Source organism: Equus caballus, chromosome X (genome assembly GCF_041296265.1).
Source record: "Equus caballus isolate H_3958 breed thoroughbred chromosome X, TB-T2T, whole genome shotgun sequence".
Taxonomy (NCBI): Eukaryota; Metazoa; Chordata; class Mammalia; order Perissodactyla; family Equidae; genus Equus; species Equus caballus.
This window is the reverse complement of record NC_091715.1, coordinates 126151710-126170519: the sequence shown is the minus strand read 5'-3', so window position 1 is coordinate 126170519 and position 18810 is coordinate 126151710. Positions and strand designations below refer to the sequence as shown.

General features: G+C 37.2%; 1 protein-coding gene across 1 annotated transcript in view; it reads right to left on the bottom strand.

Annotated features, from left to right (window-relative positions):
* STK26 (serine/threonine kinase 26) overlaps window positions 1–18810 on the bottom strand; it is a 56353-nt gene that overhangs the window by 18996 nt on the left and 18547 nt on the right. The window contains 2 exon segments of the mRNA NM_001433608.1: window positions 601–657; window positions 8637–8867. Of these exon segments, the coding sequence (NP_001420537.1) occupies window positions 601–657; window positions 8637–8867 (288 nt within the window).

The following is an 18810-nucleotide window of genomic DNA, read 5'->3' as shown; positions in this document are numbered from 1 at the left end:
CAGCGTTTCTCAAAATCATTTTGTGAGTGAACACGGCTTCACTGTGTGGAACTTTTCCTACACACTGCAGGATTTTAGCATCCTCATCCCTGCCCACTAAAATGGCTGGAGCACTCCAAGACATTGTGACAAGCAAAAATGCCATCACATTTCCAAGTGACCTATAGAGAGGCAGAGAGAACTCTGTCGAGCCCTGGGTCTGTAGACCTACTTGGTCAGAACCTAGGAAGCACTTGTGGTGACAGTTATCTGAATTATCTATTTTTAAAAATCTAAGAATACACAGTCTTTTCAGGGATAAACTTGCAAAGTAAAACTCTAAACTGACATCAATCGTCACACACTTATTCCTCATTTGGGGGGCTTTATTTTATTAAGCTATTTGCATTTCTTATATGCTCTAAGAATGTCAGCAACATGCTCAATCCTGCAATACAGCTGGGTCAACACAAGTGTGGTGGTCCTAAAGAAAGAGTTTACTTTGAACACATTAACTAAAGCAACCACTTAGCTTGCCCAAAAGTTGTTCTTTACTCCAATTAAAAGAAAAGTTAAAGTATGGATGTGGATGCGTGTCTGTAATTATTTAAAAATACTTACAAGGTCCAGTGCTGAACCGCCACCCAGATATTCCATTATTATCCATAATTTTGAACCCTGTAAAAGCCATGAAACAATTTCATAATTAGAAACCCGAGCAAAATAACATACGAGCATAAATGTTAAATCTGACATACTAATGTACTGGTTCTAAAATACAGGTTATAAGTTAGTTGTTTGGAACCAGAATATTTTTTCTATAGAACATTACAAATGAAAGTAAAATTCTGAGTCTTGACCCTCCCTCAAACTTATTTAGCCTATGATACGGCTAAATAAATAACAATTATTTCTTATTGTTAAACTGTTAGCATTTTTTACATAACCCAGAAAAAATAACCATAGTTTTAAATGATTATTTTGAATGATGCTATCGAAAAGAAAAGATAGTTACGTGAAAAAATGAGGAGGTAAATGGAGACTTGGAGAAATTTTGAATGGGGCTTCTGGATGCTTCCCATGTGATTTTAGAGTTTGAGGACACTGGATATTTTGTTTTCTTTCGGTTTTTGGCTTTTGTTTGAATGTACTTTACAACATTTTTTTTTTTTTGAGGAAGATTAGCTCTGAGCTAACATCTGCCGCCAATCCTCCTCTTTTTGCTGAGGAAGACTGGCCCTGAGCTAACATCCATGCCCATCTTCTTCTACTTTATATGTGGGACGCCTGTCACAACATGGCTTGACAAGTGGTATGTAGGTCCACACCTGAGATCCGAACTGGTGAACCCTGGGCCACCGAAGCAGAACGTGCAAACTTAACTACTATGCCACTGGGTCGGCCCCAAATGTACTTTACAACTTTTATCAGCCATGATTAGTGGGCATTTTTGGTACATATTTGGAACCTAGAAAGAATTTGGCTTACCCCCACTGCCCGAGGTAAATGGATAAGAGAAAGGGATTGTGCAGCTTAAAAAGCATATGATTACTCCAGGTAGAATTAACTTCACTGTAAGTTGTGCACGAGGAAATGAGGCTCATGGGGGAGTACATGGGAGTATATGAATCCCAAAACAGATGTACACACACACACACACACACATACACACACACATCATTCAGCTCTATCAGATAAAAACCGGAATAAACCATTAAATCTTTTTTTCTTTGAGCTATAGCTTGAAATACAAGGGACACGTCTCTATACCATTTCATGAGTGGTATTCTCCGAATTTTTGTGGGACCACAAAATTGACTGGAAGTGGAATGGTTGGTTTTACTATACTGGCAAGTAGTCAAGTTGTGAATGGATTGTGTTCCAAAGTCCATTTTTAAGTGAGATGTTTGGAATTTGGAAAGCAAGCATTTTTCCATAAAAATAATGTCTAGGTTCCTGGGGTAGTCCCCCTCAAAAGACAATTTAACACAAAGGGATCCATAGTACAGCTTAAAGAGTACCAAAGAAACTAACTACTATTTATACTGTAACAGTGTTTCTAGGGGAAAAATGTATTCAGTGTTGTGCTTCAACCTGAGATGCCAGGAACACATTTCTCACCTTTATAGCCCCAGCTGTGTGATGAAGATTCTCAAGCTACTGCTGGTAGGCCTCAAACTCTAAAATTCCCGGGAAATACTCAGGAGTTCCATTTAACATTTCCAAGTGTTTCCATGAGGCTCAGGCTTTATCATGGCAGAGAATGGACTCCAGCAACATGATGAGTGTTTAGGCAGTAGTATGGGGTATGTAGCCTAAGTTAGGGACCGAGGAGGGAGGGCTCAGTTGAATTAAGGTGAAAGGATTCCTCCTTTGTTTTTTGAGGCTGCCCCTATGTAGGATGTATAAGAGAAGAGAGGAACAATGTGCCTTCCCCCTAATCTCCACATCCACTCTCTCCTGTCACAGCAGGTCAGCTTGAACTGAGGAAAGAAAGAGCTGAGAGTCTTCGCTAGCAGCGATGTCTACAGTAGGAAAGAGAGAAATAAATCTCCATAATAGTGGGGAGGAAAGAGGAGTTCTAGAAATCATTCATGTAACTTGTTATTATGTATAGAAATTAGGCACTCAGAGAATTATGAACCTGATGTGTCTTTATACTTTTTTCAAGAGAAGAAAAAAGTGTTTCTCACAATGCCATATAGCCTGAGAATTTTTCTTTTGCCACAAGCTTGTTTCTAATAAGTACTGTATTCTACCTTATGAATTTAGAATGCTTCCCATTCACCTGACATTTAAAAGAAAAAGGTCTTATAAAACATGTTTACCTGTTTTGCGGTTTTTCCAAGTTAAAAACAATGTGTGGGGGTTTTTTGGGTACCAATTCAAAACAGAAACTTACCAACTGTTCTTCGCTAAAAATTATTCATAGAAAGCTTAAAATGTTATTAAAGTTATGACTAAGCAACTTCCAGATCTGAAAAGAAGGCTTCCTCCTAGCAAGCAAGCTGTTCAGTGGAACTAGGACTCTTCTGAGACAGGCAGGGAACCAGAGCTGCCTGCCTGATAGCTTTTCTGGCTGCTTCCTTCTGATTACCACTTCAGGAGATAAGCCTCACTGGAGGATGGCCATAGATCTGAGCATTCAGAAGAGTGCTAGGCAGGCACTGGGACTGAAGCAAGGGCTGAGTGGGCTCAGGCAGGAATGGTGAGCTGGTGGGGCTTCTCCCTGCTCAAGGAAGCTTAACCCACAGAGGCTCCTCTCACCAGTTCCTTGTCCACCGCAGGTCTCGATGAAAACACCCATCGTAAACAAAACAAAACGAAAAAACCTAGACCCTGTGTTTGTATTTTTGGGGGGAACTACAACTTCTACCTTTGATTTCTGATAAAAGATGTTTGTGTTGGAGAATGCAAATAAGTATGTTTTGTTTGCTTTTAAATAATTTAAAAGGCGAAGATGATTTATCTACATACACTTCCAAAAGAGCCAAGTGACTGTAAACTATAACCATACATCCAGTACATTTAAGCACAGGAAGTCCCTAAAGGAAAAAATCCACTTCTCCACTTCCAAAATGATCCACATATTTTAACAAAGGGTTGGAGGAGTAAGTCTAAAGTCCTGCGTCAGCATGGGTAGTCAGTTAGGGGTTAAGAAATGGCTCTGTTCCAAAATTCAGAATGCCTAAAGAGTAAGTACAGACATTCCTTGATTTATGATGGGATTACATCTTGATAAACCCTTTGTAAGTTGAAAATGCGTTTAATAGGCCTAACCTACCGAACATCCTAGCTTAGCCTAGCCTACCTTAAACATGCTCAGAACACCGACATTAGCCTACAGTTGGGCAAAATCATCTAACACAAAGCTTATTTTATAATAAAGCATTGAACATCTCATGTAATTTATTGAACACTGTACTAAAAGTGACAAACAGAACGGTTGTCTGAGTCCAGAATGGTTGTCACTGTATCGGTCATTTACTCTCATGATTGCGTGGCTGACTGGAAGCTGCGGCTCGCTGCCTTTGCCCAGCATCACACAAGAGCGTTGTACCACATATTGTCAGTGTGGGAAAAGATCAAAACTCAAAATTAGAAATATGGTTTCTACTCAACATGTAATACCTTCGCATCATTATAAAGTTGACAAATCGTAAGTTAAACCACTATAAGTCAGGGACTGTCCATACTCTATACAAATCTAGTGTAACAAATACTTGTACTATTTACTGAGGAGAAGTTGAAGCCTAGTGTTAACAAATTACTGGTGTCTGAAGTATCAACTCTGTCACCCCATGAGGCCTTTGAATCCCACTGTTGGTCGCGAAAACAGACACTTGGCCAAAGCGGGGAGAAATGCTACTACAGAACTTAGAACTCATTTGTTGATAGAAAAGCCACTTAAAATATTCATTATATGTATTTGAGAGATCATCATTGTACTATATAGCAAGTATATGTTGAATTAATTGGGCTAGTCTGTGGATCCAATAGCCAATCTTAACACTGACCACATAAACGAGCATGTATAATAAGCCAGTCACCAAAGGACAAACGTTGTATGATTCCACTTATATGAGGAACCTAGAGGAGTGAAATTCATAGAGACAGAAAGTACAGTGGTAGCTACCAAACTATGGTAAGAAGAGAATGAGGAGTTACAGCTTGAGGTGTATAGAGTTTCAGTTGGGGAAATGAAAAAGTTCTGGAGATGGATAGTGGTGATTGTTGGTTGCACAACAACTTGAATGTGTTTAATGCCACAGAACTGTACACTTAAAATGGTTAAAATGGTAAATTTTGTGATGTATATTTTACCACAATAAAAAAGAAACAGTATATGAAATTTTATAGAGCTGGAAGGGACAGTAGAGATCATCTTGCCAGATACTTTACCACCTCCGAATCATTTTCCTCTAGTCTAGAATGCCTTGTCTATACCCCACCTTCACATCCCAACTCCCAGCAAAATCATACTCAAGACCCAGTTCAAATGCTACCAGTTTTAGGATTATTCCACTTGATGTACCTACAGATAAGCATATATGAGGCAAGTTAGATAGACCTATCTGGGGCTAAGAGGAGAGGCAGGAAACAGAGACATGAATTTAGAGGTTGTCAGAATAAAGTGAATGAGACCGACAGGCCAAATACGCACAATGAGAGGAATACACACAGTAGGCATTCAATAAATGTCTGCTGAATTGAATCTAACATGGGGCTTCTTAGAGGTGTGTGATATGAACTTTAAAGCTATTCTTATTTTGAGGAAAAATCATCCTAAGAAGGAGAAAATGTGTCCCACTTCAATTTCCTTCAAGTTTTATAAGAAAACTCCAAAATTTTTAAAAATTAAAGAATATTCCAGAAACATTCATCATACACCAGAAACAAGCACACACAGAAGTCTCAGAAAAAATAATGAGAAGGCTACAAAACTGTATAGACTCTATTCTGGAAATATTTTACTTCAATCATTTATATCAGTGGTGGTGGTATGTGGAGGGGGGCATATTTCCTTAACACGAACAGAAATCTAAAGGCAATTTTCAGCAGCAAAGAAAGGCACGATTCAAATTCTACTCAATGCCTGAGTGAGCTTCATTTTAAGATTTACATCGAACCAGAAAAAATATTTAAAGATTATAAAAGATTTTTCCAATATCATGAGATCAGAAGGGAAAGGTTTGCTTACTTTAGCCCTCTTCATAAAGACTAACTTTGTCTCTCAAGAAAATCTGCAGTGAACTAAAATTAAAGGAAAATACTGTGGTCATACTGATGTGTTTGTCTGGTTTTTACTCTTGTTTTTAAAAATGAAGTTATACAGTGAGCTCAGTCAAAATGAATACCTAGTACATTTTTGCATGTTTCAAGGAAATCACTGCAAGTGCATACAGTTTCAGAGAGCATATAATTTAGTCTCAAATGCAATAACCTTTCCTCTAGCTTACAGTGAGGTCTTGGTTATGTATGATATTCTGTGTAAGGACAATCTGAGAAAAACCCATATCCTACTTTACTCAATTAACTCGACTCACAAAATCTCCCATGTCATCTGAAACGGAAGGATGGGTCACAGTAAGAACATAAGTCGATTGATAATGCAGCTCTCTGATGGCACTTAGACGATGTAGCCTTGAATTACATTAACTGCATTAAACAGAACCCTGTTATATTTGATATGATTTTAGTTAACAAAAAAAAAAGTAAGCCCACAAAGTCACCCTATGTTTTAATATTAATGGAAAATAAACAAGTTGGTCAATTTAAGAAAGTAATTTAAATAAACAGTATTAAAAGGTTATAAAAGCATAAGATTTTTCTTTGTGCATATATGTGTACATCCATATAGAGATAATACACAAACACATATTTGTTTACTTTAACATAAACAGATTCAGGATAAAAATGATAAATAATAGGCCAGCTGTGAATTTCTAGAATTTATCATGAAATGACATGTTTTTCAAAGTAGTCTTTCACATCATGGACTTTAATTAATCGTGGGTAAAACAGATAAAAATAATCCAGTTTAATCCTTTAAGAAGACATCATGGATAATGGTTTTATATCACTGATTGGCCTGAGAACATTCTGCAATCAAAATTTGGACAAAACAAACTATCCATTCTTTTACATTTAAAGATCAGGTATGTATTGGGTGACCGGTACATGCGCACTATGAGGGGAATTCTTTTTAAACATGAAATCTTATGAATCAATAATACAAACAGAGCTATAATTTATTTTCCATGAGAGTACTGAATATGAATAAACAAAGGCTATAAGCAACCAACCAAACAGGCATGCCATTCAGTACTCATTTTCAATATAATATAGAATAGCCAATTTTAAATAGGGCTTATTTAATATTTTAAGTCAGTTACCAAAAATAGCTTATCTGTTACAGGTGTCTAAAAATAGCAAGGGTTCAGGTTTGCTCTGGAGTGGGTCTGGAATTACCAGGATTTAATCCAGAAAGAGTAAACCAGAACAAGCAAACACACACACACACGAGACGACAAATTCCTGGGGCTGCCTACAACCAAGACTGCTATGGGAATTAGCAGGGGGACCTAAAACTAGTGAGACTGGGTGACAATAGATAGGATTCCTAAAGAAGAATCTGATCCACTAAATAAGGTTTTTAGAAAAGAATACCAAAGCAAAATACGCCACAAAGAATCTAATAATTGCGTATATAGTAAAATAGAGTAACGGCTAATACTTAGAAGTAAATTGGATAAGAATTACCAGCAGTATCACCTCCTCTTGGAAGCCTTTGCTTCACACAACCCCCCAAAAAATGACAGAAGTGACTACTTGCTTATTTGTGCCCCATCTGTACCTTATACATACTTAATCACAGAATCTGTACCATTTTAGTGCACTATGGCACTGTGAGCTCCGTAATGGCAGGAGTGAGTTGCTCATTTTTCTATCTCTAGCATCTAGTACAGTATAAGACACATAGTGACTGGCTGTTTAATGATTCATTCTACTATGCATTCATTCCACATTAATATAATTCATGTAATATTAGAATAAATCACGCATCATAAAAAGGCAGTAAAATTGATGACGAATTTCTACATCAGTATTGATTAATATAAATAGATTATCCTAGGGTTTATTGGTCAGCAGAACGTAAAAATATAGAATTAATTTTTATGCAGGCTAACAGCATGATGAGTTATAAACACACCCTTTTTGGCCTAGAGATAGATGAACCAAAAACCAACCAAACAAAACGCCCTTCCCCCATTGTAAACCCAGAAAAGCAAGGATCTAACTAACACTGCCTTCCTTTGAAAAATTTCAACACAAGCACAGAAATTTTTTATTTTAAAATAATTTAAACTCTAACATAAGCTAGATGTTTCTACCTATTTATTCTTCACATTTCAATAGATACCAATCCTGACTTCGAACTCTGGAACCCAAGAACTCTTGGGTTTTACTAACCAAAGAGTTTATTGTTATGCAGAAACATCTCCATCTGCTGGAACTTTAATGTCTGTTAATTCCACGGAAACTAAAAATCCAACTTTTCTTCTTTGGAGGAGGTGGGGAACAGATATTATTCCATTTAATTCCATTTCAACAAATATTTATTATGTGCTTAAGATGTGCCATGCCCTATACTGAGTGATGTAAAAACCAAGACTGGTTGAGCTATAAACTCTCTGCCATCAAGGAGCTCACAACCTGGAGGGACAGAGAGATGTGTAAATAACCACTGTAACTCAGCGGAATAAGTGACATACAGTATTTACATATTCCATCAATTCTGAGGTTGAGACAGACTGGATCATCAAGAATAATGTATGAAAGCCCAGGGGGAAAGCTCTTTTCTGACAAAGGATATGTCTCAAGGACCAGCTACATTTCTGCTCCTCCATCAACTCAGAAGTTCAGGTGTGGAAAAATGGTGCAGCTGAGGACTGGGATGCATTCAGGATACAGCTGCTAAATCGAAAAACAGTCTATTTGGCACTATAAATGGAGCTGGATTCTGCCTGGAGGCCAAAGACTGCCAAATCCTAATTTAAGACATTGCCTTTCAAAAAATAGAATTTAAAAAAAAAACAAAGAAAAACTTATAATGAAAATACCTTATGACTTAAATAATATAGCACACACATTACCTTTAAATATGATCCATAGTATTTTGTTACATATGAGCTGTCGCACTGACTCAAAACAGTTATTTCTTGCTGAATGTCTTCAATTTCATCTTCGGCTTCCTCGAGGTCTATGATTTTAATAGCAACCACTTGCTGGGTACGGTTATCAATTCCTTTGAAAACTTCTCCAAAGGAGCCTTTCCCAATGCGTTCTAATTTTGTGAACAGTTCTTCTGGATCGGCTATATTATTCTACCGGGGGGAGAGAGAAAGAAAGGAGAGAAGGAATGTTTTGCAGCACATTTGTTTAAATGAAGGAAAATAAATCAGATAAGACATCACACATTTTTCAAAAGAATACAAACTCCCTTGACTCTGCACATGTGCTTTGTTGGAACAACTGCAATCCTAAACAGCCAGCCAGTCCATATTCTACTGAATCACCCACACTAACTGAGTTGAGCTGATCCTACCACCACAAACAATCCCACAGAGCAAATGTTGTCTCTGGTGCCTGCAAAATGGACAGGAACTTTTAAGAATACACAATTTGCACATCAATGCAATGGTAGCGACAGTGAGAGAACCTAACATCCTATCATCAAAACATTACCCTTTAACTCTCCTCTCTCTCCAGCTCGGACATCCCAATCACCCCACCTGTACTTCTAAACCAGCATGTAAACAGCACAGAACACTCGAGAATTTACAAGTCTTTTTTTCTTTACGTGGGATTCTATCCATATGCAATGTTCTCATCAATGGCCGAAATAAGATTCTATAGCTTCATCATAATTGCTAGTACTCATGAGGGAAATGGTAATATGTTGAACTCCCACAACTCATCTCACAGTGGGAATCCATAATAAGTCAAAATTTTGCTACAATAAAATCTGGAATCAAGCATAGGTTTTTAGGTTAACAAATGTATAGGCATGACTTAGATTGACAAATTCACTGTCCTTTCCCGATTTGGAAATATCCTTTGTCTTATACAATTTTGAATTAAAATTTTATTCCCACAAGACAATTTTTATATCCTTACTTAAACTCATATTGCTGAATAAATGCTACTGATAAAGTAGAAACACAAGATTTCCAAACCTCCCTCCCCATAGGAACACTATTAAGTTATACTTAGGTGCTTAATTAGTCTACGTCTTAAACTTTACTTTGAGCTCCTTAAAAATATAGGAGGATGCTATCTAGTTTTGGTGAGCTGTCTATATTTAATCTGTCAATCTGACCTAGATTATCTGTTCATTTGCTATAATGTTACCTAGTCCTCAATTTCAGGAGATAATTACAGAACCAGTATGTTTCCTTATATCTTCTCTTATTAGAGAAAGACATCATTAAAGGTTACTAGTTTTCTCTCAAGTTCTTTGTACCATCATCACCAAATAGATCCGCTAGTACTCCAGTAAACTGCACACCTTTGAGTAACTTAAATACTTACGACTGTTTTTAAAGAATTTCACCAACCTTTCTTTTTCAACCTGCCTAAAATACAATTTGCACATGACCTGCTTACTTTACAAGCTTCCCCTTCTTGATTGGATTTTTTCCACTTCTAAAAGATGCACTTTCTATGTAGTAGTCTCTGATATTGCAAGCCACTTGTTATCCCCACCTACCTCGAGCACCCACACGAAGCAAATACATTTTGACCTTCCTGTATAGGCTTTTAAAAATAATTTAGACTTCTTGTAGGTTGCAAATGTCTCTTTAATGCTCACATTTTGTTATAATACCTTCTCCAAAACTTGAGTATCATCATTATTGGTTCCCTTGGCATTGTAGCTCATTGTGATTACTATTACACAGTAGCTAACCCACAAGTTACCTCTTCCTACTTTTGGTGATGGTTCTTGTCTTTCTATTACCTGGCAGCAAAAATACTCACCAAACAGCTTGGTGGTAAGTTTGCCTCCCTATAACTTATTAAATTCGGTGGATTTGGAAAAATAAAAAAATCAAATCTTTCAGTTTTTCTCATGTAACTACAAATCTAAAAGTTGTAAATATACCATTGATTAAAAAATACATAGTACGTACTTTCTGATAACACATTCTGGACTAAGAAGTGTTTTCGTTAACTTTAAAACCAGAAATTTTTGTTGCAAGAAACAAAGATTAAATCCTAATGTTCATAATTCATGTTTTAAAAGGATTTGACTGAAACAATCAGCCCCAGGGAGCACACAGCTGCTCTTGCTTTCTACAATAAATGAGTTCCTGAAAGTATGTAAATCAAAGATTTAAAAAATCAAGTCACATTTTGCATTTTAAAGAAACTCTGAAGTGAATCCTAACTCATCAATATAGTTTAAGATTTTAAATCAATGAATACCAAGTTGGAGAAAGATCTATCATTTACACAATGTTTGCACTTCCCACTCTTTTATTTGGGGACTAAAACTTCTCATGAAAAACCCAAACTTTCAGAATGGAGGGAATCATGAGAACGAGCGTTCACTAGTATAACCTCGCCTCCTTGACTACCTGAGGGATAGGTCCCTGCCCTATTTACCAATTCCTGAATCGTGGATAGATAATACCTAAGTATTATCTCACCAGCTTCTTAAATCAAAGCGTCCTAAGTCTTTATTAAGACAGATTTCTTTTCTGTTTTTCATACCAGGGCAAAAGTCAAGAAAATAAACGGTAAACATCCGAAGTAATGCAATTTAAAAGCTACCTATACAAAGAACCTGATTTGCCCAATCATCCACATCACTCTTCTTCAAAGCCTCTAAGAAAATCAAGTCAAGTCAGCTCCCTCTCCACTCAATCAAATATTCTTTGAAGAATATTAAAATTTCCAAATCTTTCTATCTCTACTGCAAAATTATAGTTTACTACTATATTTGTATTTGCATTGCCTTCTCAAAGAGTTAGCCCAGGAAGGAGCTCTAAATTCTGCAGCAACAAATAGGAGGAATTACTAAATTCACTTCACATTGATTTACAAACTATTAGTAGACGATTTATATGTGCCCCTCAAAAATATGTCCGTGAAAATGAAAACCTGACAGAGTCACCTCAGGACATTCTCACGAGCCCTTCGCACTCTCTACCTCTCCTTTGCTTGGATTTGGACTCTTCAGTTCTAAGCACACTGTTACAAATTTGCCTTTTTTTTATTTTTTAAAGATTGGCATCTGAGCTAACAACAGTTGCCAATCTTCTTTTTTTTCCTGCTTTTTCTCCCCAAATCCCCCCAGTACATAGTTGTATATTTTAGTTGTGGGTCCTTCTGGTTGTGGCATGTGAGACGCCGCCTCAGTGTGGCCTGACGAGTGGTACCATGTCCGCACCCAGGATCCGAACCGGTGAAACCCCGGGCCGCCGAAGCGGAGCACACGAACTTAACCACTCGGCCACGGGGCCGGCCTCTACAAATTTAAGTCTTAGACAGAAGGTATCATTACCACTAAAACAACAACAACAATAACAAGGACCTTTCAGTAGGGAAATACTCTTAGGAAGTCCAAAATGGAAAAATGCAAGATGATCCTCTTGCTTGTCTCCTGTGGAAAGTCAGGGGCAGATGGAAGAAGACTTCCTGCACACTTAACTCACAGAATCAGAGGCTGGAAGAACTCTTAAAGGTTCTCTAAGTGCTCTCCAGTCCTGGCTGCAAATTAGAAGCACAAGCACAACTTTTAAAATGCAGATACCTAGGCCTTATTCCAAAATTACTGAGTCAGAATCTCTAAGATTGAGGCCCAGCAATCAGTATTTTTTTTTTAAAAAAGTACTACAAACTATTCCCTATGTAGTCATTTTGGCACCAGTCTTAAGATCAGCATTTAGGAACCATGGAGTAGACACATCTGAAATTTGTATCGTTGATTACGGGGAACCCATTACCCTTATTTTCCCCCAGGCAAGCACACGGCTCTCTTCTAACTCTGCACACTGTAAGTGGACAACTTGGAGAGGAAAATAGAACTAAGAGGACTTTGGTATTTATATATACATACCTATATTTTAAAAATTAAGTCTGCTATACTTCTTCTAAGAACACCTCTCTGAAGTTAGTACCTACTCTCAAAATATGACCAGACACGTAGTATGTACCAAAACACACACAATAGATCCCATACTCTTTGTCTATGTATTCTCGAACATTTTCTTTACCCAGTATAGTCTATGTAATAATAGGGTGTATAACAAGTTAAGATTTAATTGATGACAGTTTTGAGGTAACAGTCAACATTGCTAAGGAGTGAAAATTTAGTCCTAGTTAGCCAGTAGAAAGTAGGTACGAATCATGGAGCGGGATGTAGGAGAGGACAAAAGATTTCCTTGATTCTCTTGGTGTCCCTGGCCGGGTCTGAAAATTAAACTGACAGAGACAGATGGACAGAAGTATATAAATTTATTTAATATAAGTTTTATGTGACATGGGAGCCTCCATAAGGAAGTGAAGGCTCGAGGAAATGGTTAAACTTGTGGGTTTTTATGCGAGGTTTGATGAAGTGTGGAAAGTCGTGGGAAGATGTGATAGGGCCAAGAGTATGAGCTAAGTGTAGTAAACCGGGGGAAGCTCAGCGAGGTGTGTTTGTTCAGATTCTTCTTGGCGTGTCGTTGTCTTTGGAGACAAGGATGCTCCTTTCCTCTGGGTATAGGGAGAGCACCTCTCACATGAGGGTCTCAGGATCTGCTTCAGGGGAGAGAGGGGGAGTGACAGTGACCTTCGTGCTTCTGCAGTTTCTCAAACTCCTTCAGCTTCAAATATTCAATATGCCAAGGTGCTATATTTTGGGGTAGCGTGTTCTGAACCCCATGAGGGGGCATTAGGAATAAGTGATCGGGATAAACAAGAAAATTATAGACTGAATTAGAATTAGCCTTGAGGTTCTAACAGAATGGAGACCTGGAGAGCCAAAGGTGGGAAAGAACCAAAGTTAAAAAATATAGTTTCTTTGAATCTGCAGTAGCTAAGTAAGACCTCTAGTCTGGAGCCGAGAGTGAACACATAATAGATTTAGGGAAGAGACGATAGATTTCTCAGAAGATTTGACTAGGAAGGGTTGAGTTCAGGTGAAAGGACCTTCAAGAACCAAGAACCAAGAAGAGCAAGGTTGAACTCTAAGTTTTGCACTTGCCTCCCTATCTTAATAAAATCCATACTATGAATGCTCTTTGCTATAAAGATACTTTTTGCACTTTGCAAAGACTGATCTGTGTATAGGCCTTTCAGTGACTCACTGATGAGGAGGGGTATATGGGAAATGATGAGCAAAGAATGTGCTAATGATATAAAGGCTTAGAAAGGAAGACCTCTTACGCTCTTCAAATTCTCAAGCGGTAACACCAGGAGTGACAGCAGTGAACTCAAGATGCCCTGACAATCACAGAGAGTAACTGAAAACTTTAGCCTAATGATGTACTAAAAACTAGAGGCATACCCAGTTAGCTACCTATTTAAATTGCTCAGATTAGTTCTCCCAAATTAGAGAGGAAAGGCTTTTCTGGATTACTTCCATCTCTATAGTATTACCTGTCATCTAACAAGTAGGGTGCATATAAATATAAGTTATTCTCTAGTGGATCTACGAGCTTCAAATTCAATTAGTTCTATTATGATTGACTATGTTAAGATTTTTCAACTGCCCTATGAACATTGCCTCAAAAGTTTGTTGAGTGCTTCCTAATCAAGATACTGTCAGAAGAAAAAAAATATTAAAAATCAACAGCCATATACCTCTTAGTACTGCTTGAGTTCAAGAAAGACCACAGGACACCATCTGTCTTTTTAAAGTGCCATATATGATCTAAGCACAAATTGACTTCTCCCTGGATGGAACTACAACAGTCATAGGCTTTTAGAGCTGGAAGGAAATGTATAGGTCATTTAATCCAACTCCAATAAAGCAACAAGTATTTATTGTATGCCTTCTGTGTCCTAGGTTAATATCACCTAATGGAAACCATGAAATTTAAGGCCATTTATGCCAAAGTGATGGTAGAGGTAGGGAGAGGTTAAGAAGGGAAGCAGAAATCCTGGAATTAAAAGAATTATAGAATCTTTGAGATGAACAGGAATTTAGCAAACATCTGGTCACAAATCTATTTTTACAAAGAGAAAACTGTAGTCCAGAGAGGTTATAAATTGTTTAAGGATATACGGCAGTTAACTAGCGGCAAAGCTCAAACTTGAACTCAAGTCTCCTGACTCTTAAATCTAAGGTTCTTTCACTACAACTTGGGTTAATTTGTAACTTAAACTCTACTCTTTTGCTATAAAACCAAGATTATTTTCCACTATGAACAGATCATACAATTGTCTAATGTCTACTTAGTAATAGCCCTACATTTAAAGAATTTGAAAAAATTTAAACTTAAAAGCATTTGAAAAACTCAAAATAGGACTTTCCTATTCTTTGAATGCTATGAATTCTTATAATTTATTTTATTAATGTAATTTTTTGAATTTGAAAAAGTTTAACCAAAAGCATTTGAAAAACTCAAAATAGGACTTTCCTATTCTTTGAATGCTATGATTGCTTATAATTTGTGAACCTCTACACAATTGACTGATCCCTGCATATATGCACAATTACCAAATACTTCATACTACAATCTTTCAGAGAAGCGACCTGCATGTAATCTTGCCTTTCTGGCAAAGTTACGATTCTCAGCCCATTTTTGTCCATGTCAATAACCAGACGAGAATGGGCCAGCTTCTAGAGCATGGGAAACAAGGTAGGGCTGGTATTCTATACTATGATTCCCATAGGATCCAATGTCCAGAAGCCAACAGCTCCAATGTCAGCTTTATCAGTGATTTATTATAGAATTCAGTAGCCCTTAACACTAAGGTTTTCAGTTCTCTTCATAAAAAAAGACTCTCAAATTGATGAAATTGTCCAAGAATAAAAATAATAATTCTGTGCTAGGTTATATATAGGCATAGAATTGTTCAAATGACCGTATGACTACTCAGATTACTTTAACAATGAGAAGGATAAAACAAACTCATAGAGACTTTTGAAGAATGTGATGTTAGAGTATTTCTCCACTTTGTACAACCTCAGGTTCATATTACAAGCATCTGATGAAATTTTATGGAATTCTTTTTGTTTTTTTTAAAGATTTTATTTTTTTTCCTTTTTGTCCCCAAAGCCCCCCGGTACATAGTTGTATATTCTTAGCTGTGGGTCCTTCTAGTTGTAGCATGTGGGATGCCGCCTCAGCGTGGTTTGATGAGCAGTGCCATGTCTGCGCCCAGGATTCGAACCGCCGAAACATTGGGCTGCCTGCAGCAGAACACGCGAACTTAACCACTCGGCCACGGGGCTGGCCCCCTATGGAATTCTTAAGACACCTCTGTGATTTATATTACTGAAGTAAAATATTTAGCTTCACTATATTTAGCATATGACAGAATAAGAACTAAGATAATTATGTCTGTATACGTCTCAAATTAAACATGAAGAATTGGGCTTGAGGTCAAACTTCTTTGGGTGGTCAGTCATTTGAGTTTGCATTTCCATGTTTATGAGAGCTCAAAATATTTATCTAAGCACATAAAGAAAATATTCTTAGTTTACCTATTTTTATGGCATACTCACATTTTTACATCTCTCTCAAAGGTTATTATAACCTGCTTTTGCAACATAAAGTGGAAGTCAAATTGTCTCATTTTACATATATGCAATGGGATAAATGAACGTAGTCAGAAATGTAGTTACAACAACCCTGGGCTTCCTTGTGGTCATCAGACAGCATTTTATCAACTCACAGCTGAGTTCCTGTCTTTACTCACTCACCTAAAAGGCAGTTTTGAGCAGCAAAGCAGCCCTGGTCTTAATGGCAAAGGATAAAGTCAAAGGTCTCATGCAGTAATATTTTGTACTCTTAAGGCAACAATTTAAACTTTCAGCAATATTGTGCCTAGCAACAAGAAAAATGTGTTCATCAGGCAAATATATAATTAGATTTATAAGTACTTTTTCATCTTCTCTTTATTTTATTATTTCTATTTTTAAATGTACCTCATTAGCAAAAATACTTAGAATGCAAATATTTTAGTAAAGGATAACTTCATTAAAATTATTACAAAGGTTTTGACATAGCTGCATGAATAACACAGCCATTTGAGGAGTTTATCCTGATTAATAATTTTGCATCTACTTCCTCTTTAAGAACAAAAGAATAATTGATAATATTCCTTCATCTTAATTCCGCCTACTCAACAGATCATAGAGAACAGCAAGTTAGGAGGCAGGGGAAAAGAACAATGAAGGAAGGAGAACACATTCTGGGATGTGAAGAACGCAGTTCTTTACATATGTTTGTAAGACAGTTGAATTTACAATCGAGTAAAGAAAAATGAAACAATTATTTGATTCTGTTGTCATTTTACCACATAACGTTTTTCTAAAGAAAAATGAAATAAAGAATGAGAAGAAATTTAATAACTTCCCCCACTTTTAGAAATCCTCAAGTAAGAAACAAAGTCATAATAGGCAACACTTTTATTAGCTCCATTTCCCAGATAGATCTTTAAATTTAATTGAAAGTAGAAATGTCAGATTATTTTGTTCAGCCAGCTAAATCATCTTTGGATCTAAGAGCTCTTAAATTAAATGAAATAACTAATTTTGTCTTTTTGACTAACTCTCTCAGATCTGAAATTCCCTTAAATCTTTAATTATATCCATGGGGAAGGGAAAGGAAACATCCTGCAAACAATCACACTCTTCTTTCAATAAACCAAAAGCGAAGGCTATCATCACAATAAATGCTGGATGCAAATTCCATTGCATCATTTAGCTCATTTCTCTCTGACCTTACAGCCATTCCAAAGGAAAAGGGAGGTCTGGTTTCTTATAAGTATTACAGAAGTAAAGAGAGCAGAGAGGTCAGGCAAAATTGGCTTAATTTTGTTTATCCTGGAAATTACAAGAAATCAGCAATTAAATGTTGGCTTCACCATCTGTATGAGAGAGACAGAGGTGGGCTAAATGATCACTAAATCCCTTAGTGTTCTGACACTGTGAATTTGTGAAGTACTAGAAGCCAAATCCCTTTGTTCCCCTCCTTCTATCACTAGCAGTTTGCCAACTCTAGTTCTGAAGCAATCATTAAGGCAAGAGATGAACTGGCACTGGCCAAATGGTCAATTCTATAGTCAAACAAAAACTATGTACTATCCCATTATTCCAGCAAGAAATTTCGAATCACTCATAGGCTTCATTCAAGTCCCAACTCTCTGATACTATAATGAAGTAGGCTCAGAAGCCAAGGATAGATGGATAAAGAGCAGCAGAGTTATTGCCCAGACTGATCTCTAGCCTCTCACGCTGGCCATGTCCCATTATATATGAGTGACTGCTCCAAGGAAGTCAAGGGGAGCCAGGAGTTCAGCTCATACAGGACTTAAGGTTCTATTAGTCTTCCTCTTCTTTAACTGTAAAGTAAATTCATTCAGAAAGTAAAGTAGCATTCAGAAAGTAACATAATTATACTTGTCCATATACAGAACTAGAACATCCAACAAAACTAGGTGCCTAAAGGGAAAATTTCAAGGATATCTTACCATATCTCAAACCCAGTGCATCAGTGATTAGGAGCTTAGACACACAAACTTAAATGTAATGCTTCATTGGGGAAAAATCTACTTTGTTTGTTTTGAGCCTTTGAATGATGCCATTTTCTCAGTCGACAATACCCTACCTCTCCTCCATCTCTGAAAATCCTGTACCTCTAATTTAAAAGAAAAAACCCACCAACCTTCCCAACTCCCAGGGGAACCTGATCACCCAAACAGAATCAATTACTATCTCCTTTGCCCTCCTGCAGCCTCCACTGTGTTCGCACCTCCATTACTGCACACACTTTATCATCTTTGCATTCTCTTTCATTGCCATGACCTTTCTGCTTTCAACAGTAAGCTCAATAAGGAGGGGGCTCTGTCTCACTAAACACTAGGTACCCTCATAGCACCCAGTACAGTGCTTTGTATACTGTGGCCCTTGGATGTTTGCAGAGTGTTTACCTGGGGGCCCTCCTACAATGCAATCTTCGGCATAAGGTTATCCTTTCATTTGCAGTTTGATTTCTGACTTTTGGTGCAAGGGAGATCACATTCAATAAACTGAAGGATGTTAAAATAGGTACGAAATTCTAAGTCAATCCTTATTCTCATATGTGATTAACATAATAAAAACTTTACAAA